Raw genomic sequence first — 20,081 nt, forward strand, 5'->3', positions numbered from 1 at the left:
AAGTACCTATGAAGTATTACCTGTATTTTAAGACATTTAAAAATTTTAGAATAGGCAAGTACTTTCCCGTTGAAATATTTTGTACTGTCCTTGCTGAAATAAACACATGAATTTCCTGCCAACATTTTGCAATTTGTTGGGTTTTTCTTTACTCAGTGTTGAGAGAGGAAGGCTTTTGACTCATTCTAGCCTGTTCTGAGACGTCCTGTAGGGTCATATTTTCCAAGCACAGACTCAGGAAATGAAAAGCAGAGTCTTACCAAGGCCTCGGAGCGCAGGGTGGGTCTGCGGACAGGCTGCACGGGAGGAAGCATGACGGGCTTGGAAGTTATGGGCACAACAGGGCGGCGCTGGCTGGGCGGACTGGGAGCTAATTGCTATGAAGTGAATCAGGACCAAAACAGCAATAAAATGCATCAGAAAAATGAATCACCCCCCCACCCAGAGAGATCATTATAGAGGTTTTAGGGGGGTTAGAATGGTGCGTGTGCTTCCTAAGACCTTATAATTTCAGAATTCGTTTTGAGGACTGATTTAACTTTTTAACATTTTGGGGGGAAAATTGACCACTTTCTCTCGCTGAAGCGAGGTGTCATTTGATTCTTTCAGGTAGTGGAGAGCTGGTCGTATTCATGTGATTCCACATTGCAGTGGTCCTGCAGAAATGGCCTGGAGTTAATTAAAATGTCACATTATAATTGAATTTTAAATGAATGCACTTGTCATTCAAAATCACCCACTATAATATTACCAGGTTAAATTCCTATTCCTTTTAATGTAAGAATCTGCTTCGTCACCCACATAAAATTGTAATACACACCACACAGCTGCCTGCTGCCATCTAATGTCATGATAGTAACTACCTGTATATTTTCTTCTGATGGGACATTTGAGTGGTATGATAACTTTAAACTTTTTAAGAAATATCTTTTTTTCTGTAATATAGAAGTATGTGTTCTACAATATTCCAATTTTAAAACCTCCTTGCGATTCTCAACAACACAATTTAAAAGGCACTGTGATTATTTCCTACACACAGTACACAACCATACTAAAAGCAACATTTCCTCCAAAAACCCAACGGGGAAATTAATCTACTATCTTTGGTGTGACCTTTGTAGTCAACTTCTATCTATTCTATTCCTGGTATTTTGTCATTTCGAATTTATCAATTTACTTGAAAGCATCTAACCTTCTTTCTCACAAAAGACAACACCCTGTACTGTACAACAGTGTTGCCTAACAGTCAAACTAACTCCAACCAGCTTCAAAACCACAACCAAACCCAGCAATATTCTTTAAGGCCACACATCTCCCTGGAATACTGGCATTCATTTAATGACCAAATTAAGAGCCAGTTTCAGAATATGTTAGATTAAAGACTGTTACGTACCAGTGGATTGCTTGAGGTTGAAATTCTGCTGGCATGAGATGTATTTCTCATAACCTGAACCGCATTAAAAAAAAAGTTGCAACTCAAACTACTATTGAGAAAATATACAGTAATGAGCAAAAGCTATTTCATATCAGTGACTTATTTGAGTATACTTTCAATGTTTAATAATGTTTGACTTTGACAAGCAAAGATACAGAGTAGAAAAATGCAGAACTTAACTTTTTTTTCCATCAAACTTCAAACAAATAACACTCACAAACCAAACATGCAAGCAACTGTAGTGCACATTATTCCATTAAAATTGAAATCTGATGTCAGAAATCACCCAACTCATTCAATTTCAGAAAAATATTTTAAATTCTAACGTACAGCCCGGAGACACACAAAATATGTTTAAAAAGAAAACAACAGGATGGAGGCAAATTAGAAGTGCAAACTTTCATTACATTAGTCATTACATACATGAGAGTTTGTGCTGTATATTGCACTGCAAACAGAATACCATGCTCACACTGCATTCACAACTAAACAAAGCTGATAAGATGTATAAAGGTTTAAGTTGGCTAATCTTCCTTTCTAACAAAAGCAATCATGCTGCTCATTAGGAATGCAAGCTACCTCAGTGGCATCACGCTGAGCCACCCTGGGACTCGGAGGGTAGGAGGGCTCACCACCTGGGCTGACCTTACTGTAACCGGGTCTGGCCCTGTAGTTATGCCCTTCCCAGTCAGGGTCCGCCGAGCTCGAGAGATGAGAGCTGTGGCCACCGAACCTGTCCTCGGGGTGACTGGGGCCAGCAAGCTGAGCAGGAGGGGGGGGCGGAGGGGGCGGCGGCGGAGGAGGGGGGGGCTGTGGGTGAGGCTGGGGAGAGGAAGGGGGCCAGGAGGCCTGGGGGGCCTGGGGCCTGGCGGGGGACAGCTGGGCAAGGGGGGGGGGCGGAGCGTGCCCGCGTGAGGCCGAGGGGTGCTGCACTCTGGGGGGGGGCGGGGAGTGGGAGGGCCTTGGGGCTGGGGCAGGAGGGGGCAGTCTGGGAGAAGAGGCCTGGGGAGGCCGAGGAGGGGGGGCGTTGTTGGGCCTGGGAGAAGGAGGCAGTGGGGCCAACCTTTTCAAAGGCTGCTTTAAACTCTGGTCCACGTCATCTAAATTAATGTCGTCCAGGTCTGTGGTGGTGAGCTGCAAACCTCCTGCAAACCGGCGCACTGAGGGTCCCGTGGAGGGGGCTCTGTCTGTCGGCACCTGAGAGGACACTGAATCAGCTGCCGACACACTGCACGTAAACTGCACGTAAGCCCTTACAGGTCATGCCAAACGAAATACAGTAAATGTGCAAGTCGTGTAATATAATGCTCCAAGTTAAAATTCCACAACATTCCTTTTCTGATCATTATTAATTAAATCCTCCCAGATTATAAGAAATAACACAGAAAATAAGATTTCTAAGATACTAATTAAGTATATAACCAACACAATTTATCAAAACGTGGGGAAAAACAGTTAGCCTACCAAACAGACTTGCCATAGGACTCAAAAGCAAAATTTCCTACAGTACGTCTGCCTGCTGCTGAATAATCAGACACATGCTTGACTGTAGTACAATGCAGACGCCAGAGTCGAAACATTCAATTCTTGGATGAGAATGAGGTGAGTTTACCTCAGTGGACTCATTCTCTGCGGAGGAGATTTGCTCTAATCGAGTCTGACAAAGCTGTTCTACCCAGTGTTGAACCTTTTCCGACTCCTCCAGGTCCTCTCGCTCGGTCTCCGACACCTGAATCACATTACCACTTAGAAAGCAAGGGCACAATGCACACCAGAACAAAGACCATCGGCCACTGCACAGCACTGATGCGCTGCTGAGTGCTCCTTAACATGAGAAAGAGAATAGTAAATAGCAGTGGCTTTTAAAAAAAATTGACAAAATGCCCTTTTACAGTGCGATTTCGATATTCTAGTTTAGAAAAACCCCGAAACCACACAAGCTAGCAGTATGCTTTAGTGAAGTGCAAATTACACAAAGAAAAACATCTCACATAACTATGGAAATCTCTAATCAAGTGTCTAATAAAATAGCAGTATTTGGACTATTCAAAAACTTCACAAACCTTAAAGTGAACCTACAATAGTTCTGGTCAGAAAGAAAATGCTCATATTTAGAAAGAAAAAAAATCATGCACTGATTTCACTGCACTCATTTCAAAACCATACCTCTTGCACTAGCCTACTGATTTTGAGCTGTTTTTCTCGTTCTAACATTTCTTCTTTTTCCTTGGCTAGCTTCAGCTCAAACTCAAGCTCCTTCTTATTCTTCCTCTGTTCCTGAAGCGTGTCATTCTTAGAGGGCTTCTTTTTTCCTTTTTCTTTTTTTCCTTTCTGAGACGTGACAGCAGATTTTTAGCACACCACACAAGGAAACTGACGGATGTACTGTAAAACACTCTTCATATCATTCCACCTCCTCCCTTTCAGATGCAATAAAACACTGAAAATGTTTTCAAATTCTCTAGTTACGTTACAGGAATTGCTATGACTTAAACAAGCACAACTAACGATACATTCAGTGTTTAAAAATTTTACTTAACAATATCCCAAGATCTCATTCTTTTTAGTGCATAAAGGATTATGTATAGTAAGAAGCACTCAAAAGTTGATTACTCTTAAATCAGAGTCACACAATGAGGACATTTTACAATAGATGGTTACTTTAAATGGTTAAATGGTTACTTTAAAACCCTATGAGTAGCTACTGAATTCATTGCTATATATATATTGTAAAGTGTCACCAGAAAAAGAAACAGCTGCAAACCCCACTGCAACAGCAAAATACTCCACACACACAGCGCACCTTTCGAAGTGTAGGCAACTTCCCTTCATATCTGTAAAACCAGCCGAAAGCTACAGGGACACAAAAAATATACTTTGACTTAGAGCGGATTGTACTCCAGAACACAGAAGGACTTCGACAACCATGCCAGCCAAACCACACCGCTGCCAGAGATGAGAATTAATAACCAATAGAAAAACAATATTGATGTCAAAAGTAAAAAAAAAAAACGGATTATGTGATCGCCTCTGACTGGAAAAAAAATATTTTTTTAGGAGGTCAAGGAGAGTGCCTTGTGAAAAATATATTGAAATAATGAACAGTCACAATCCCTGAGGCAGGTGTATTGCTGTGGTAGCAGAACTGTATGGGTAGATAAACACTGCTTCACTCAATCTGAATTCAGTTCTTGGGTCCCCTTTGGAATCACTGGCAGAGTCACTGCGAACAGGAAGACGAGTAAGCGCGCCTACAAAGCACAGCAGGATCCCCGCAAAAAGAACAGGAAACCTGAAAGGAGACCGGTTTTTGGAAGGATGTGCTGCTGGTCAAACAAGCGTGACCAGCAAGACTTGGTTGTCAAAAGGAATCTAGCGCCAGCAGCGACTGTTTCAGGATGCCCGGCTGCAAACCTGCTGCCCATTCACCAGGTCACTCGCGTCAGGCCCCTGCTCATCCTCCGCATTCTCAAGCTGCCAGGCAGACGGCCCGTTATCTGGTAAGGAAGTCGCAAGGAAAGAAGATGAAAACATATCCTAAACATTCCCTGAAAGACCTAAAAAGACCAACAAGAAAATGTCCTCATACAACTAGTACCACTCAAGAATCCAGATCAGATGAGTTAGAAACAGATTGAAATTGTGATGAAATTAAAGTTTTCTTGATAGAGGAAATGTCGGAAAATCACACAGTCATGTACTGTATGTGTGTAGGTTCATCACAGTATAAATAAACAATATTCATATTTGTATTTATGTCTGTGTTCAAGTGATCCGACCTAACACAAAGAAGTTCCTTTCATACTGTACCTACCGCAGTTTGTCTGAAGAAGACTGTTCACTCAGAACTTGTGTTAACACCCAACATTCAGCATGCGGCAGGCCTGCTGTGCGCAGCGTTTATACTGAGCTCAGTACAAACCTCGGACTAACAAGAGTGTCATCATTGTGAGTGAAGAAAGTATCAATTCCTTGCACTGGTACAGCCATTTTCATTTCAAAGGAGCTCAAAACATGGGATCTTTAACGCGCAGATATTCAGGATCTTAGTTTATTCATCTATCCACAGGATGGCACTGGTCTGTGAGAAAAAGTTGCTTGTAGAATATGCTGGTCAGTAGGGATTTCTAAAGTTTACACTTATTTTTTTTTTTCCCCCATCACAGCTGTCATCTTTATTAGCACCTATTCTTTGTACTGTGATGCCTGGGCGAGCCAGAACTTGCAGCCCTCAGTCTCCTTAGAAACCGGGAGCATTCACGCGAGGAGTCGATCATCTCCAGAGACTGTTCAGACTCGCTCGAGCTGATTGGCCCAACCACTTTCCTCCAATTAACGGGTTCTAATCCCTCCACACCCTGCTCTGCCACCGATCTAGTGCCGTGTTCTTGAGATACCTTTCCACCTGGGTAATGCTCTCAACATTGCTAACCTCCATCTCAGTAGGACAGTCAGCTGAATCCTGTCTGACAGACTCCCTGTCTTTCTTGAGCCCCCTCTGCCTGCCCGCGCCCTGCTGCTTTCATCCAAGACCTGGACCATGTTTCGGAAACTCTGGCGAGCACCCCTGCATGGCAGCACAGCCACCCTGCCCGGATCAGCCCTGATAGGCGCTCTTGCCTGCTTTCTCAGATCAGTCCCCTCTGCTACCCCTCTCCATCCTGCCTTGGCAATCTCCGTCAGCTTTTCCGTCCCGCTTTGGCAACCCGTCAGCTGTCCGCTGTTTCCGAGCCTTCGCTGGGCTCTAGCCATTGGATTCTCCAGCTTGTCAGCAAGACTGCATTCTTCATCTGCTAACCACACCACAGCAAGTACGTACTGTAATCTGCATGCACAGGATCTACTGCAGCTCTTTTCCATAACATTTCTAAACCCTGTGTCAGGTACCCATTCTACCAACAGCAAATGAACTAAAACCTCGATATAACTTACAGAGGAGGTCTGACACAGATGCAACCCTCCACATACAATACTGTATACCCCTTGCACATAACGTGTCAGGCAGAAATCCCTATAAACTGGACCCAATGAAAAAATGGAAAGTGTAAAAGCAAACCCCAAGCGAAAAGGCTCATTTCCAAATGAATTCCATGAATTAGTCGTACATATCCAAGGTATGAAAGGTCCACAGATGATGTCTGCGTTTCTGAAGTGCCTCTGCAGCTGGGTGATTACCTGAGCTTTTGGGTTTTGGCGGAGAGGGGGTGTTCCTCTCTGCAGGCGGGGACACGGGGCTCTTTGGCTGCTCTCTGGGCCCCCAGTCCTCTTCCCATTCCCTCAGATGTTTCCTCTCAGCCTCTTCAATTCTGAAACAATACACACAGTATATTTCATGCTCATGTCCTCATGGGTGTATTTGTATTGTATTAAAAAAATGCTGCTGACCAATTTTGTTCTACATTATTGGTTCTGCAGGCTTGAAGGACAGTGTTACTGAATCACATGCTCACAGGGGTTTAGCCTCACATAGAGTGGCCTTTGGCAAGGCTTAAATAAAACATCCACCCTTTAAACAACATTTGAACCAGCCTGATACCAGTTAAAAGAAGGTGATACTTGGCTATAGTGTGCTAACTGGAAAGCGTGGTTTACTGTTTTTCTTTTCATACCATTACTGAAAGGAAGAAATGCATCTTGTTAGACTCAAGTCTTCAACTTACATGCAAACTGAAATATTATGAATCAAGAGCTCCGGTGACGGAGTAAATTATTGTTTTAATAATGTGAACTTTAGTCAGAACTTCCATCACCTATTTCTTATCCAACAGTTGACTGGCAATGTTATGCTTATACAGTATATACTACACACACAAGGTTATTAAAAACTGTTGTGAGTTAATGTTCTACTTTTCTCAGATTAACAGGTGATATGTGCTACCTCTTCACTAGAATTTGCAAAAGAACACCACAGAGACACAAAGTATAGTTTTGCATATTATTAGTTTAGATGTTATCTGTCATGTAAAGGGAGTTTAAAGGGAAGAAATTCTAGAGATCCTGGAAAACCCTATAATGTCTATTCTTGTTCAGATCACTACTACATAAACAAAATCTCTATAAAACATGCAAGGTTTGTTAACTGAAAGACCGATGGCACTTCTGCGTTGCCCTCAACCTCCTGCCCCAGCAAGCACTGTTGAAATAAAGCCCAAACTGATTAGCTGTAATAGACCACAGCATCTTGGCCTGAACTCAAAGATCCCCGAGCATCCTGATGGGGAATTATCTGGAGGCTTTGCCTGCCAGCTCTAGCTGCTAGTTTCTGTATTTCTCCTCTCTGGCCTGACCACCAATACAATTAGACAGCTACTACATCACATAATGTTTGAGCAATCTTTCTACTTGGAGAACAAGCTGCTGTACTTTCTATTCTTTGTTTTGTTTGCAAATGCAAATATGTGTTTATCCTTTAAAATTTGAGAACACAGTGAAAAATTGGAACTTTGTGCACCAGTTTCAAAATGTATAACTGTTCATTAAAGTCACTGTCATTGAACAATATCATGATACAGAACTCCTCTGTAAATTAATTCTTTTTTTTTTCCAAAATAGAGTGGGGCCAAACGTAAATAGGTTTGGGATATGAATCCATATGAATAAAGTAAAATGTTTAAATGTTGTTGGTAAAAAGATGCTTAACATTTGCCTTTGAGATAAAGTTTTTATTCATAAAATCATTTAAACACAAGTGGGATAAGACTGACCTTTCCATTTCTTTGCGATAGCGTTCTTCTTCCTCTGCAGTCTTCTGAGAAATCTCTATCTGCCTCCTAAAGAAACATGGACATAAAAGTGCTATTTCAAAAATGATGATGTTATGATAGTTTCATTAAAAAGATATCCCTACCATTTACAGCATTATATATCTGATACTGTAGTTATACAGTACAAAAAAAAAACATATTGCGGCAATGCTAACCACTTTTCTTGGTGTGTTTGTGAATGTTTGTGTCTCTGTGTGTCCTGTGATAGACTAGCGTCGTGTCCAGTGTGTATTCCAGTGTGCTCACTGGGACAGGCGTGAATGTGGTTAGAAAATTCATGGCTGGATATTAAAATGCTGACTGTGCCTTAACTGAAAGCCACAAATCCAGAAATTGAATGAAAAATGAAGGCAAAGGCAAAGGATCGGACTGACGTGAAACCTGAGCCCAAAATTAAATCACAGGCAGTCCAAAATGAAGCTCACACAGTGCAATCTGTATAATGCCAAGCTTCATAATATGACTGTTACCATCATTTAAAATACATGTTCCTGAAGTATTTTTTTAAGACAACTTCATTGAAATTGTTTAAATACAAACAAAGACCCAAAACAAATTCAGTAGCCAAAACTGGCCTACATTACACATAACACATTTTACTGTGTGTTGATTAATGAAGTGAAATGTAAACATATAGTGTGTACAATTTAATAAAAACAGGGATTAACTAACATACTTGTGATGTACAGTATATGGCTAGGATTTCTATCTCTAGCTGTAAACAAAGTTGTGTAGTTTTTACTCTTTAACTTTTACTGTAATGTTACAAGATACTGTATGTAAGGAAAACATTCATTAAGCCTAATGTGTCCGGGATTCATTGATTTTCTGGACAGATGGCTAATGACTATGTATGAAAGAATATGCAAAAACATAGCTATTGTTGACTAATCGATCATTTTAATACGACCCATTTCAATAGACTTCATTGCTAAACGTCAAGCAGCAACATATGTTACAGTATCTCATTTAGGGCCATTAACTAAAAATACTGTCTTTAATGGTCTTTGTGTGCAAAATGTCACAGAAGGTTTTACAATGTTTGCTCATGTGTCTGATTCATCGGCAACCAAGTAAAACTGGTAACTAGGCAATTATTCTTGTAACAAGTACATTACCTAGAAAAAAGCACTGAATTTACATGGTATCAGAAGTGGATTTAAAGGTTAAATATTAATTCTAGTGGATCACATTTTCTTCAAAAAACTTTGAGAAAAGAGAAATCTTTTGTGCATTTAGAGATATTCACAAAATCAGAGATTTACAGCGGTATTGCCAAATGAATGGACTGCATTCGTGTTTCGAAAGGACCACATTCGAGAGTAACAGAGTTGCTACTGTAGGTCTCTCACAGTCTCTCTTTCTCTTGCTGTTCCTTGAGGATCTTGTTGGTCTCCAGGGCCACTCTCTTCTGGTGCATCAGCTCCTGCCGTTCCACCTCTCTGCGGGACTCCATAACCAGTCGCTCATCATCAGTCATGAACAGTTCCTTGCCCTGCAAACAGCAGTCAACATCCCCGCAGTGAAGATGCCATTCCCTCTAACAGCAGACCCAACGAGTGACTGGAGACCCATTTATTGCAGCAGGATAAGTACGGTGCCGCACCCAAGGATACAACAACAGCATCGCATCTGGGACTTGAAGCCATGACCCTCCAGTTCAGGGCACAGAGCCCTTACCAGTACAGCATGATGCTTCCACTCCACTCCAAGAAAAAGACACATCCTTCGAGACTAACCCAGGGTCTTGCCACAAGGGGGAGCTATAAGGATTAGCGCACAAGGAGTTGCCACAATTGTTATTGTGGTGAGAGAGATGGATAATATGCCAAAAAAGGACAACTCACACCACCCAATAAAACTCAAATATCCTCTGACGGTTTGATGAGTAGGCAATGAAGGGAGGGATAAATACTTGATATTCAAATAGTAGATATAACTAAAAAAGGAAAACGTTTTGAATATCAGAATGTACTCACTGCTCCTGTGAGAACTGTAATGGTCAAGCTTCGACTGCTTTTAAGGACTCTCACAGCCTAGAAAATAAAAGGTATTTAGCCACAGTCAAGAATTATTTTGATCATGACAAACCAGCTTAACAGCTTAAAATGTATGCCTTATTTATTAACTTTAAAGTTTATTTCATTCTTTATATAATGTTGCTTCTGGTGCTTTAATTTAAAAAAACACATGTTACAATGAAATGTAAAAGTTGTTTATAGATGACATCTGCATACTCACTGTAAGAAAGGCCAATTGTATCTCACAAAAAAAGCCACTTACACATCTCACAACTACTGTAAAACCACTTGCCTCCTTGTGGTCCAGGTTTGTGAAGTCAACACCATTTACTTCAACAATTTGATCGCCCACCTGAAATAAATGCAAAGAAAGTTACATTTTGAATTTCAAAGACAGATAGTTCTGTTATCTTAGCTTTAATCCTTGAGATAAAATAAATACACACTTCCCAAACCATATCGATATCCATATGAAAGTATTGCCAGTATAGAATAAATCAGGGGACAAAAGTAATAATGAGAAATCCTTCCATTGTAAGGAAGCCAGCGTTCATTCAGTGTTGAAGAACCCTAGCTACAGTACATCGCATGTCTAGAAATTGTCCATTGGGTAATTGTAGTGCAAGCAATGAAGATGTGAATTTTAGAGGAGATGGTCAGTATAGATGGTAACAAACCACTTTTACTGACAACTAGTTTTTTATATGGTTTAAAAATAACAAGAAGATCTGATCATTCCAATGGAATTCTTTAATGCCCCACAATTAAAAATGACAATGGGAATGTTTTTATTATCATAAGCATCAATAGCAATAATAAAGTATGAAACTAACTCAGACATAACACTCCACAGTACATCTTCATGTACATTAAAGAGAGACAGTTTACCTGGAGCCCAACCTCTGCTGACAGAGAGCCTTGCTTCACATTACTGATGTATATCCCCGGCTTCTGTGTTGGACCACTAGAAATGCTGAAACAAATTAACATTAAGCAGCATTAGTACTTACAGTACATCATTAATACTAGTAATAATTAATACTCAGCAGACAAACACACTGTTTACAAATTAAAAAATAATTTTATTTTTTAGCTAATTAAAATTTAAGAAAATGTTTAAAAAATACATGCATTTTATTAACTGTCAAACATATACAGTATACAGTATATATATTCCTAATCAGAAAAGCAACAGTAACAATCATTCAGAAAGTAACAAACGCTGTAAGGTCAGTGCTGTTACATCAATATAATGTAACTAGAGGGACAATGGCTACACATAGAAATACCATTTAAAACTCTTCTTAGCTTTGACACTTTCTAACTATGCATAGCCAGTTGTTTCATAAATGACAGACCTTATTCCCATGCCCTTTGTGCCAACAAGACTGAGGAAAACCTTTTTCTCTTTCAGCTCTTTCCCTCCAATAGATGCCAATCCAGCGACACTGCTTTTCTTATCCTATATTGAAGTACAAGATGTGGAACATTAAAAAAAGCTAAATCAAATCTTAAAGCTTCATACTGTACATGCTGTGGTTGTCATGGGCCATTTGTGTATCTTCCACGACAGGTATTTACAGGTACTTTCTTAAACAATGAATATGGATTTTCTGTTAAGAAATTAACCTAATTCATATTTTGATTTTTAAAGCAAATCTGAAAAATTAAACACTAACAATGCTGACAGGAGAAAACACCATGTAAAACATAAGAGCAAACTTTAATAAGTATTCATGTAAAATACATATGAAAAATCACTATCCAATACAGTATATACCCTACATTACAGTATACAGCACAACATTGCTGACTTTATTTGCATTATAGGCAATCTAATCTATGATCAATTACATCCAACTATTTTTTTTCAAGGAGTTAAAGTTAAAAAGCAATAAATCTTACCCCAGTTTCAGACACAAACTGGTCCACATACTGCCACTTCAGGGGCTCATCGGATGAACTATGTAGGAAAGCAGTACTTCTTGATTTTTACAGTACATAATGAACTCTGACTGTAAAAGTTCCTGTACCCAAACCACCCAAATCCAATTGTTCCATCAATATGCAGATCAATGTCTTGTCTTCTGGATTCCAGTCTTGTGAATCCTTAAATCATGATACTGCTTGAACTGCACAGTATATTGTTGTTTTTAAATCAGTATTTTTTAAAACACAAGTTACCAATCACTACATTTTAAAATAGATTTTCACTGCATTATACTTTGTATTAGAAATGATCAAGTATAAATTCCAAAAGTGTTCTTTTTTTACCTTTTGACTGGTATCATGCCCACATCTGCAAACGAAGAAATAATGAGTTTAATGATAATTGAATATTTAATAAGTGAGTTAATCAATTAATGTATAGTTTACAAAGTGCCTTTTCGACAGGAAACCTAGATTTACAGTACTAAACTCATTCAGTCTATGCAATTGAGTGTAACTGGTCTACTAATAGGCACCTACAATGAGACTTCCAATAGCACTGTCAGATATAACTGAAAACAGATAAAGGAAGACTAAATAAGGCACATTAATTTGTTAATTGTGTATTAATTGTATCTAAATTAATATGTTTCTCAATTAAAGTGAACAAGGATTATATTAAAATCATTACTGAATGTTATCAAACTACACTGTAGTTATTATCAGAATAAGTACAATGCTGTGAGAAAACAGTTAACTATTTATTTTCTGTTTCATGTGGATGACTCCAAGGTCTTCATTACTAATGGCTATTTTCATGTCTTTAATATATTTATTATACTAATGATCGTATACAGCACCTTACAGTATATAGAGAAACAGTGATGGTTTTTGCTTGTCATGTACATATAATGGTACATAAATATTTGGCTCAGCTTTAGATCAACCAAAGGCCACCTGTTATATGTGACATTTTTGCAATCTATCTGTATCTTCTGTAGCCTTTTGTCATCTTTTTTGTAATCTGAATCATTACATATTTGAACATAGCAGTGAATCACTTCAAATTGCAAATGATTTAGTCACATTTGTGTAAACAGAGGGCAGTAAGAGCTTCTGTTTTCAATGAGACAATCAAGTTTAACCTACGCCTGACTTTCAGGGAGACCGTCTTCTTGGTTCGGATTAGGTTAATCACTTCCTCGTGAATACATGAAGAGATGGAGTAGCCATTAATCCGGACTATCTCATCCCCAACCTAAAGAGACATGGACAACATTAGTTACAAGTCACAAACTACAGTATCGCACCTTGTGGGGATTAAGCAGTTTGATTTGCTTATGCAATGCTGCAATAATAACAATCAGAGTTTGTTCTCAATGTGACCAAATAATTTAAAATGCAGGAATTTTGATCACTCTTCTGCATTCTTGAAGATTACACTATAAAGACTAATTGAGAATACTGGCTTAATTAATCATTTAATTTAAAAACTGGAGATGCTCAAATCCTATTTAAAGTCCACAGGGACAAAACAATCAGATAATATTTCACAAAAATGCATTATACCTTACAAAGGTATTTTCACTTACTGTACATGGTATGTCACTAAAATTTAATAGATTACATTTTCATCAAAATAACTAATTCTTGTCTACTTTACTTACAAAAGTAAGGAACATTATACTGTAATTCACAGTTTTGCCTCCAATATGTTAGATTAGTCAACATGTTGTCATACACTGTAACTGTGACAATGCTTTCTGTAGATTTGTAGGAACGAGAAAGCCTAAGAGTGGTTGGTTCCAGTATGAATACAATGTAACTTAGCATTTTGAAACCTTTCAAATGATTCTATTCACTGCTCTGATATTTCTAACAAAAATGAGAATTATATTTTAAAAAATTCTAATCTAATCTAACTAATTGAATGACTGGCCATATTTGTTAAACAATAATTAGCATTATACTCTCAGTTTGTCCCACTTCATCGGCTTTTTTTCTAATAAAAAAGTTACAATATATTTTTCATCCATTAAATGTTGTAGTGAAATCTTTCTGAACAGTCTAACAAGAAAAGTAAATGTGCAATGCGCCCTCTACTGGCCCTTTTTTATTATTTAATAGATTTCGGAGAGGTTTGACTCCTCTTAATACCAGTCTCAGGTGCTGGCGATGTATGTACTGTATAAAGCGGTTCACAAATTACTAAATGGCTCATTTATACAAAATCACATTACTCATTACATCCTCACAGTATATAAGTATCTGAGGATGGTTTCCAGATCCTAAAAAATAAGATATAAACTGTCCTGTGCACAGAACTAAAAAAGCAAGCCTCAGAGCACTGCTTTTTTCAGAACACTAACACTAAGTTCTTATCTCATTTACCTTTTTATTTGAAGAATCATACACTTGTATGCCAAATCACGTAAATGTTTACATGACAGTTCACTCTCAAGAAAAAAAAAATCAATTATAAGCTCAAAATTACATTTTATTGTTTTAAATATTTGTTAAGATCACACTCTTAAGAGGATTATGTAAATTGTGCACAATGGAGTTTTCTTGATTTATTTAACTGGTATGGTTTGCTTTAGATATTAACACAAAGAAAGTAAGTTCACAATCTGCAAAAATATGTTGATTCTGGTAGGATTTGTCAGATCTGTGTCTAGTTGTATTTTCATAGGGTGAAAGACATGATTGCTCCTAAATCATGTTCTTTTAAGAGATCAAGAGAAAGCCTTGATCATGATAAATATCACTCATTAAGAGTTAGATTCTCTAGGAAAAGGCACAGAAGAGAGACTGACCATTTCCCTCGCCACATATTTGCAACATATACAGCAGATGAATGCAGTAGATTTAACTTATTAATGCTCAATGAGGCAAAAACAATGCTAATCTTACTAGTTGCCAATTACAAATGAAGAAATACTAAACTACAGAGGTAATGCCAACAGTGTAAAAGAACAGTGCCCTTAAAATTTAAATTCCTTTAAACCTGTTTTAGTGATTTGCCGGTCATAGTTACAGAAGGTACTGCTGTTGTGTGCTCAGCCTGCTGTAATGATATTCTCCTACCACAGCAGTTCTTGTTATAGTTATATGAGTCCTTATTAACCCTAAAACACTATTAAGAAAAAGCAATGCAAAAATCAATCCACTAACACTCCACTTAGCAAGCAATTTTCTGGAATTTAGTCTGATTGGTTTTGAGGTTTTGAAAAAAAAAAAGGTTGCTGTGTTAATAAGTGCAAGTTAGAAAATTCAATATCAATGTCATTCCCAAACAATGGATAAGATTAAGTGCATTTTAAAAGATTACAGAGCTTGAAGGGATTCGGCCGGCTAATATTCCCGAAAAACTGCCCTGGATGAAATTTCATCAACAGTTCCCTCTGACATGAGACAGCATTTTCCAGGACAAAGGATTGCTTATATACTCTTCATGTTTAACTGAATTCAGAGCTGTCTGGAAAGACTGTCTGATTCTGCAACGCACCAAGGTAATCCCTGTCTCCACATACCAGACAGACCAATAACACCACAGTTCTGATTCCTTACAATTGCCACACAGGAGCTTTTTTTAATCTCTCACAACTTTAAGAAACTCATGACTAGTGACACTGGCTGCACAAAAGCAATTCAAGTAAAACAATTTCAATACTTTTTGGCATCACTTTTCACTAGTTTTAGCCTTGTCTTGTGTAATGTTGAAAAAAAGGTCTACCGTATGTTGAATATTCTGGACATATTGTCCTGAACATGTTGTTATATCTTCACAAATTTCAGTAACAAGTACCCATACATTTCAACCCAAGTGTCAGGTGTAACAGCCTTATTCACTAGATGGCAATAAAGAACCAGAAATACTGTATTACATGATAACGACATCATATTGAAAACACCTGTAAACCACTGTACTCAAAAAGCTAATGATTTTTTTTAAAAAATAATATTCATGCTGCATACTGTAGCTTGTTAGTTAGCATGTGCTACAAAAGGAAAGTAGTCACTCCATAAAACATCCAGGGGCTTCTTGATTTATTTACACCTTATGTCTGTAGTCTCCTTTTAAAATGTATCTGCTACATTCTTATTTCATCCACATATCACAATTAAAACATTGTTAATTAGCCTTTACATAGTCGTCTTCACCATATCTACCAGAGGTTCTCATAAGTGGTACTGGGTTTTTTCCACATGCCATGAGTTTGATTCACTGATGAACACAGCATGCACACTGAATATGATTTGCTGCAATTGTTTGCATTTGTAATTTGCATATAGTCTTTCAGTGAATCAAGCTCATTACATTGTAGAAGTGTCACCAGAAAAAAAAAGTAGTTAAGGAGACAAACGCTTTTTTCTGAATAAAGCACAGAAATCTCAAGTCTCCACCTAACTCTCATGGCAGTTATTCTATGACAAAGATGATACACATTGAAACCTCGGACATTAAAAGAAATGGGCTGTTTTCTATATTTATTTCATTCTTATTCTGAGAAGCTTTAATAAACACATGAACACTCTAATGACAATGAAGTCGGGCAAGGAGCAGAGTCACAGATGGGCAAGCAACTCCGGTAAAAAAACCCTCTATACTGGATGAAATTACTTGCATTGCAGGGCAGAACAGTTCTTAAGAAACTCCATTTTAGTATCAGCACTCTTAGTCAGCAATAGAAGATAATCCACTTCAGAAGCTAACCCTTTTATTCATTTTGTGTTGGCTTCTATCCACCCTAATTAAAAAATAATGATAAGAACCCGTTCAGAGGACAAAAGAAATGCATGGCATGTCAAGTGAGCAGTCGAGAAACACTACGGGACACAGACACTCGGACACTACCTCAAGGCTTTGGAATCTATCAGATTAAACCTTAGAACGTTTCCATCAGGCAAGAATAGAGAAAAAAATGTCTAATAGCTGAATCCTATATTTAGAAATAAGTGTAATGTTCATTTTTATGCAGTATAACTTTGAGATATATTCTTCTCAAAGACATTTTTTATTTTATTTCTAAACATCAAAACATGTAACCAATGAACTGCTGCAAGGATAATGATATTGTTGAAAGACGAATAAAAAGTATGAAATTTTCCAGTATAATGCTCAAAAGTTTGCCGTTTTTAAATGGCCAAAGTTACATTCAGCATTTAATTTGTTTTTTCTTTAAGAAAATGTTTTTTTCCTTATTATTCGTGAAAATAATCAACTTGGTGCACATTCCGGAACCTCCGGAACAATTCATTAATACACGTCACATTTTAGGGTTGTTTTTAACCAATCAAACATTCTTTGGATTCACCATGGATCCATTATCAGAAAGATGATGAAGGCTGTGGTCAGCCTGAACCTATCCTGGCAGGGTGCAAGACAGGAGTTTGCTGCATACAGTACCTCAAATGTCCTAAGAGCTTTAGGTCATATGATGGATATTTACTGTATGTCAGGTACCACATAAATGGAGAGTGTCCGCCATTATTCCCAGCACACGCATGCAAGTGAGATTCCTTACCTGCAGGCCCACGTTGTCAGCTTGTCCATCCTTGACTATTTGTGAAATGAAAAGCCCACAGTTAAACTCCAATCCTCCACGGACACTCAGTCCCAGTCCCTCAGGATGGGTTCTGTCCAAGCGGACTTCTTTCAGCTTCCTACATTTCCAGTGTGAAAAAGTGGCGCATTCAATTGACAAACAGAAACACTGGGTTTCCTTTTCCAATCACAATAAGGTAATACTATTAAAACAAACACTTACACTGGAAAGGCCATATAGAACATGTGTACCTGTTTTAATTCTTTCTTATCAGCTGTGATTTACAAGCTTGCATTGTTTGCATTTTAAACCTAATAATGTACTATACAGTACATTCAAAATATAGCTGCCTTTCAACTTTTCAACTTAGTCAGTTGTTTTCTCTTTTGCTAACACAGAAATACTTTCTTCTTTCAGGAGTAATCCTATCCATTTCACTGTATAATGTTAAAGTAAACAGATACAGTTGCTTATGTTATTTTTATATGTTCATTAAATTGTGTTTCTTTTGCTTACAAATAGAATCTCATGGGCCAGTTTCTCTTTCAACCTCAATCACAAAAACTCTGTCTCACTGCTAAACTCATTCCATTACATTTAGATGTGGATCAGTGAATCTGAAAACCAGCAATTCAGTTAAAATGGGATTATATATCAAACTCTTTTTTTTTTCTTTTCTACATTTCTTCCGTGCTTGGCCCATCTGTTTTACAGCATCGTTACATGGGCATCTGCAGAAGCCTGCTCACCTTGACCGTTTAGGGGTGAGCTGGTCATACTCCACCTGGTGCTTCAGGGGGATGAGAGGTCGAATGGAGTCAAAAAGAGGCAGGCGGCTTGGCTCACTAATGACCAGCTTTAGATCACCAACCAAGACAGGGAGGTCCATAGATCTGGGAAAGAAAAGATGAAGGGCTACCAGAACAAAGAGCTTTAACATCAGCCCAGCAATGGCAGGGGTAAAGTTGTATATCTCGAGCTCAACAATAAATGTCTCCTTTTGACAACTTACTCTGTGTCAAACAGCCTTTAAGGCTCGAGGCCTGAGAACACTGATGAAATCGAACATTTAGAAAATGTGAGAAATTATGAATTAAAATACTCCCTGGAACCATCCGAATGACTAAACATGGTTGATTTATTAAATCAGACAAGCCAGCTGAGAACAAATTCTCATTTACCACAGCAACCTTGAGAGCATGCATTTATACAGCAGCTTTTTTACTGGAGCAATCTGAGTCAAGCACTAGTTCAAGGATACCATAGCAGTAACCCCCCGACACACCTACCCATTTCAGTCAATAGCCTTAATGACTCCTGCTCCTATCAAACGGTACAATACTGTGACATGTGATGTGTACTGTATATTGACTTTAACATTGAAACATCATGTACTGTACAATTAAAAATATATCTGCCACCCCGACTTTCAAGCAACGAGATAATGAAAATTATCTGAAAACCTCTTGGAAATGTTTATACAATGGATAACCAAATCTACTTAAAAAACTTGTTGCAATTAACACAAATAAATGTAAATGTAAAAAGCTGTTTTGCTCTGTGGCAGTTTCATAATATATTTTGGGACATCTCCGTGAGGTTGTCATTTTTAAAAAAATATATATTATGCACTTTCTTATAACTAAGAGGCACTGTAACAAAATAATGCCTTCTGACACAATTAAGTATTAATTCTCCATTACTTAACAGGTCCTAAAAATTAAAATAGGTCAAAGGAAAATGACTGCACCATACCGACATCTACAGTATATCAAATCCAGTTAAGCAAAGATATTAAATGTGGAAAATTAGCTTATTAAAACAATGACAACAGTTCTAAAAGTGAAGAATACTTTTGGATAATAATAAAAAATCTCAGTGAACTTAAAATTGCCTGAATACATTAGCTCATGCTTAAATTAGTGCCTTATTTTCTGTAATACTGTATACTGTACACGATGACAACCACTGGATAGGAGGTACTTTGCAGATCTCTATAAATCATGTTATGGTTCACTTAAAAGTTCTCCACAGCTGCTGAGCATAAAGGTACCAGCAAGTTCCTGAAGCACTGTAGTAAACTATACCTCATAAAAACTGCTCTGGCATTGTATGACAGCTGTTTATGAATTTAGCAACCTGGTGGAGTCTTTAAATTATTAACCATAGCTATTTCATTTCTGACGCACAAGCAAAAGCGAATATGAATAGAGGTTCAATTGGACAGGGAGTGAAAGAGAACTGGATACATATCCAGTGAGAAACAAAACTGTTCCTCCTTACAAAGATCACATGGAAACTTCTGCAACATCTACATTTCACTCCATTCAGCTGCTATTATTACACAACTCAGTGGAAACAATACCTCCCACTGCGGAATTCT

General features: G+C 38.0%; 1 protein-coding gene across 1 annotated transcript in view; it reads right to left on the bottom strand.

The window, feature by feature from the left end:
- The window catches only part of ush1c (Usher syndrome 1C), a 37,220-nt gene that overhangs the window by 12,840 nt on the left and 4,299 nt on the right, over window positions 1-20,081 (bottom strand). The window contains exons 3-20 of the mRNA XM_088611124.1: window positions 18,448-18,591; window positions 17,678-17,816; window positions 13,299-13,407; window positions 12,495-12,519; window positions 12,126-12,183; window positions 11,579-11,682; window positions 11,109-11,193; window positions 10,513-10,572; window positions 10,179-10,235; window positions 9,552-9,694; window positions 8,140-8,205; window positions 6,611-6,741; window positions 4,239-4,288; window positions 3,602-3,766; window positions 3,048-3,164; window positions 2,031-2,632; window positions 1,394-1,484; window positions 261-377 (exon numbers count right to left, since the gene is read on the bottom strand). Of these exons, the coding sequence (XP_088467250.1) occupies window positions 261-377; window positions 1,394-1,484; window positions 2,031-2,632; window positions 3,048-3,164; window positions 3,602-3,766; window positions 4,239-4,288; window positions 6,611-6,741; window positions 8,140-8,205; window positions 9,552-9,694; window positions 10,179-10,235; window positions 10,513-10,572; window positions 11,109-11,193; window positions 11,579-11,682; window positions 12,126-12,183; window positions 12,495-12,519; window positions 13,299-13,407; window positions 17,678-17,816; window positions 18,448-18,591 (2,263 nt within the window). The remainder of the gene's footprint in view (window positions 1-260; window positions 378-1,393; window positions 1,485-2,030; window positions 2,633-3,047; window positions 3,165-3,601; window positions 3,767-4,238; window positions 4,289-6,610; window positions 6,742-8,139; window positions 8,206-9,551; window positions 9,695-10,178; window positions 10,236-10,512; window positions 10,573-11,108; window positions 11,194-11,578; window positions 11,683-12,125; window positions 12,184-12,494; window positions 12,520-13,298; window positions 13,408-17,677; window positions 17,817-18,447; window positions 18,592-20,081) is intronic.

This window comes from Lepisosteus platostomus, chromosome 18 (assembly GCF_059453375.1).
Source record: "Lepisosteus platostomus isolate fLepPlt1 chromosome 18, fLepPlt1.hap1, whole genome shotgun sequence".
Taxonomy (NCBI): Eukaryota; Metazoa; Chordata; class Actinopteri; order Semionotiformes; family Lepisosteidae; genus Lepisosteus; species Lepisosteus platostomus.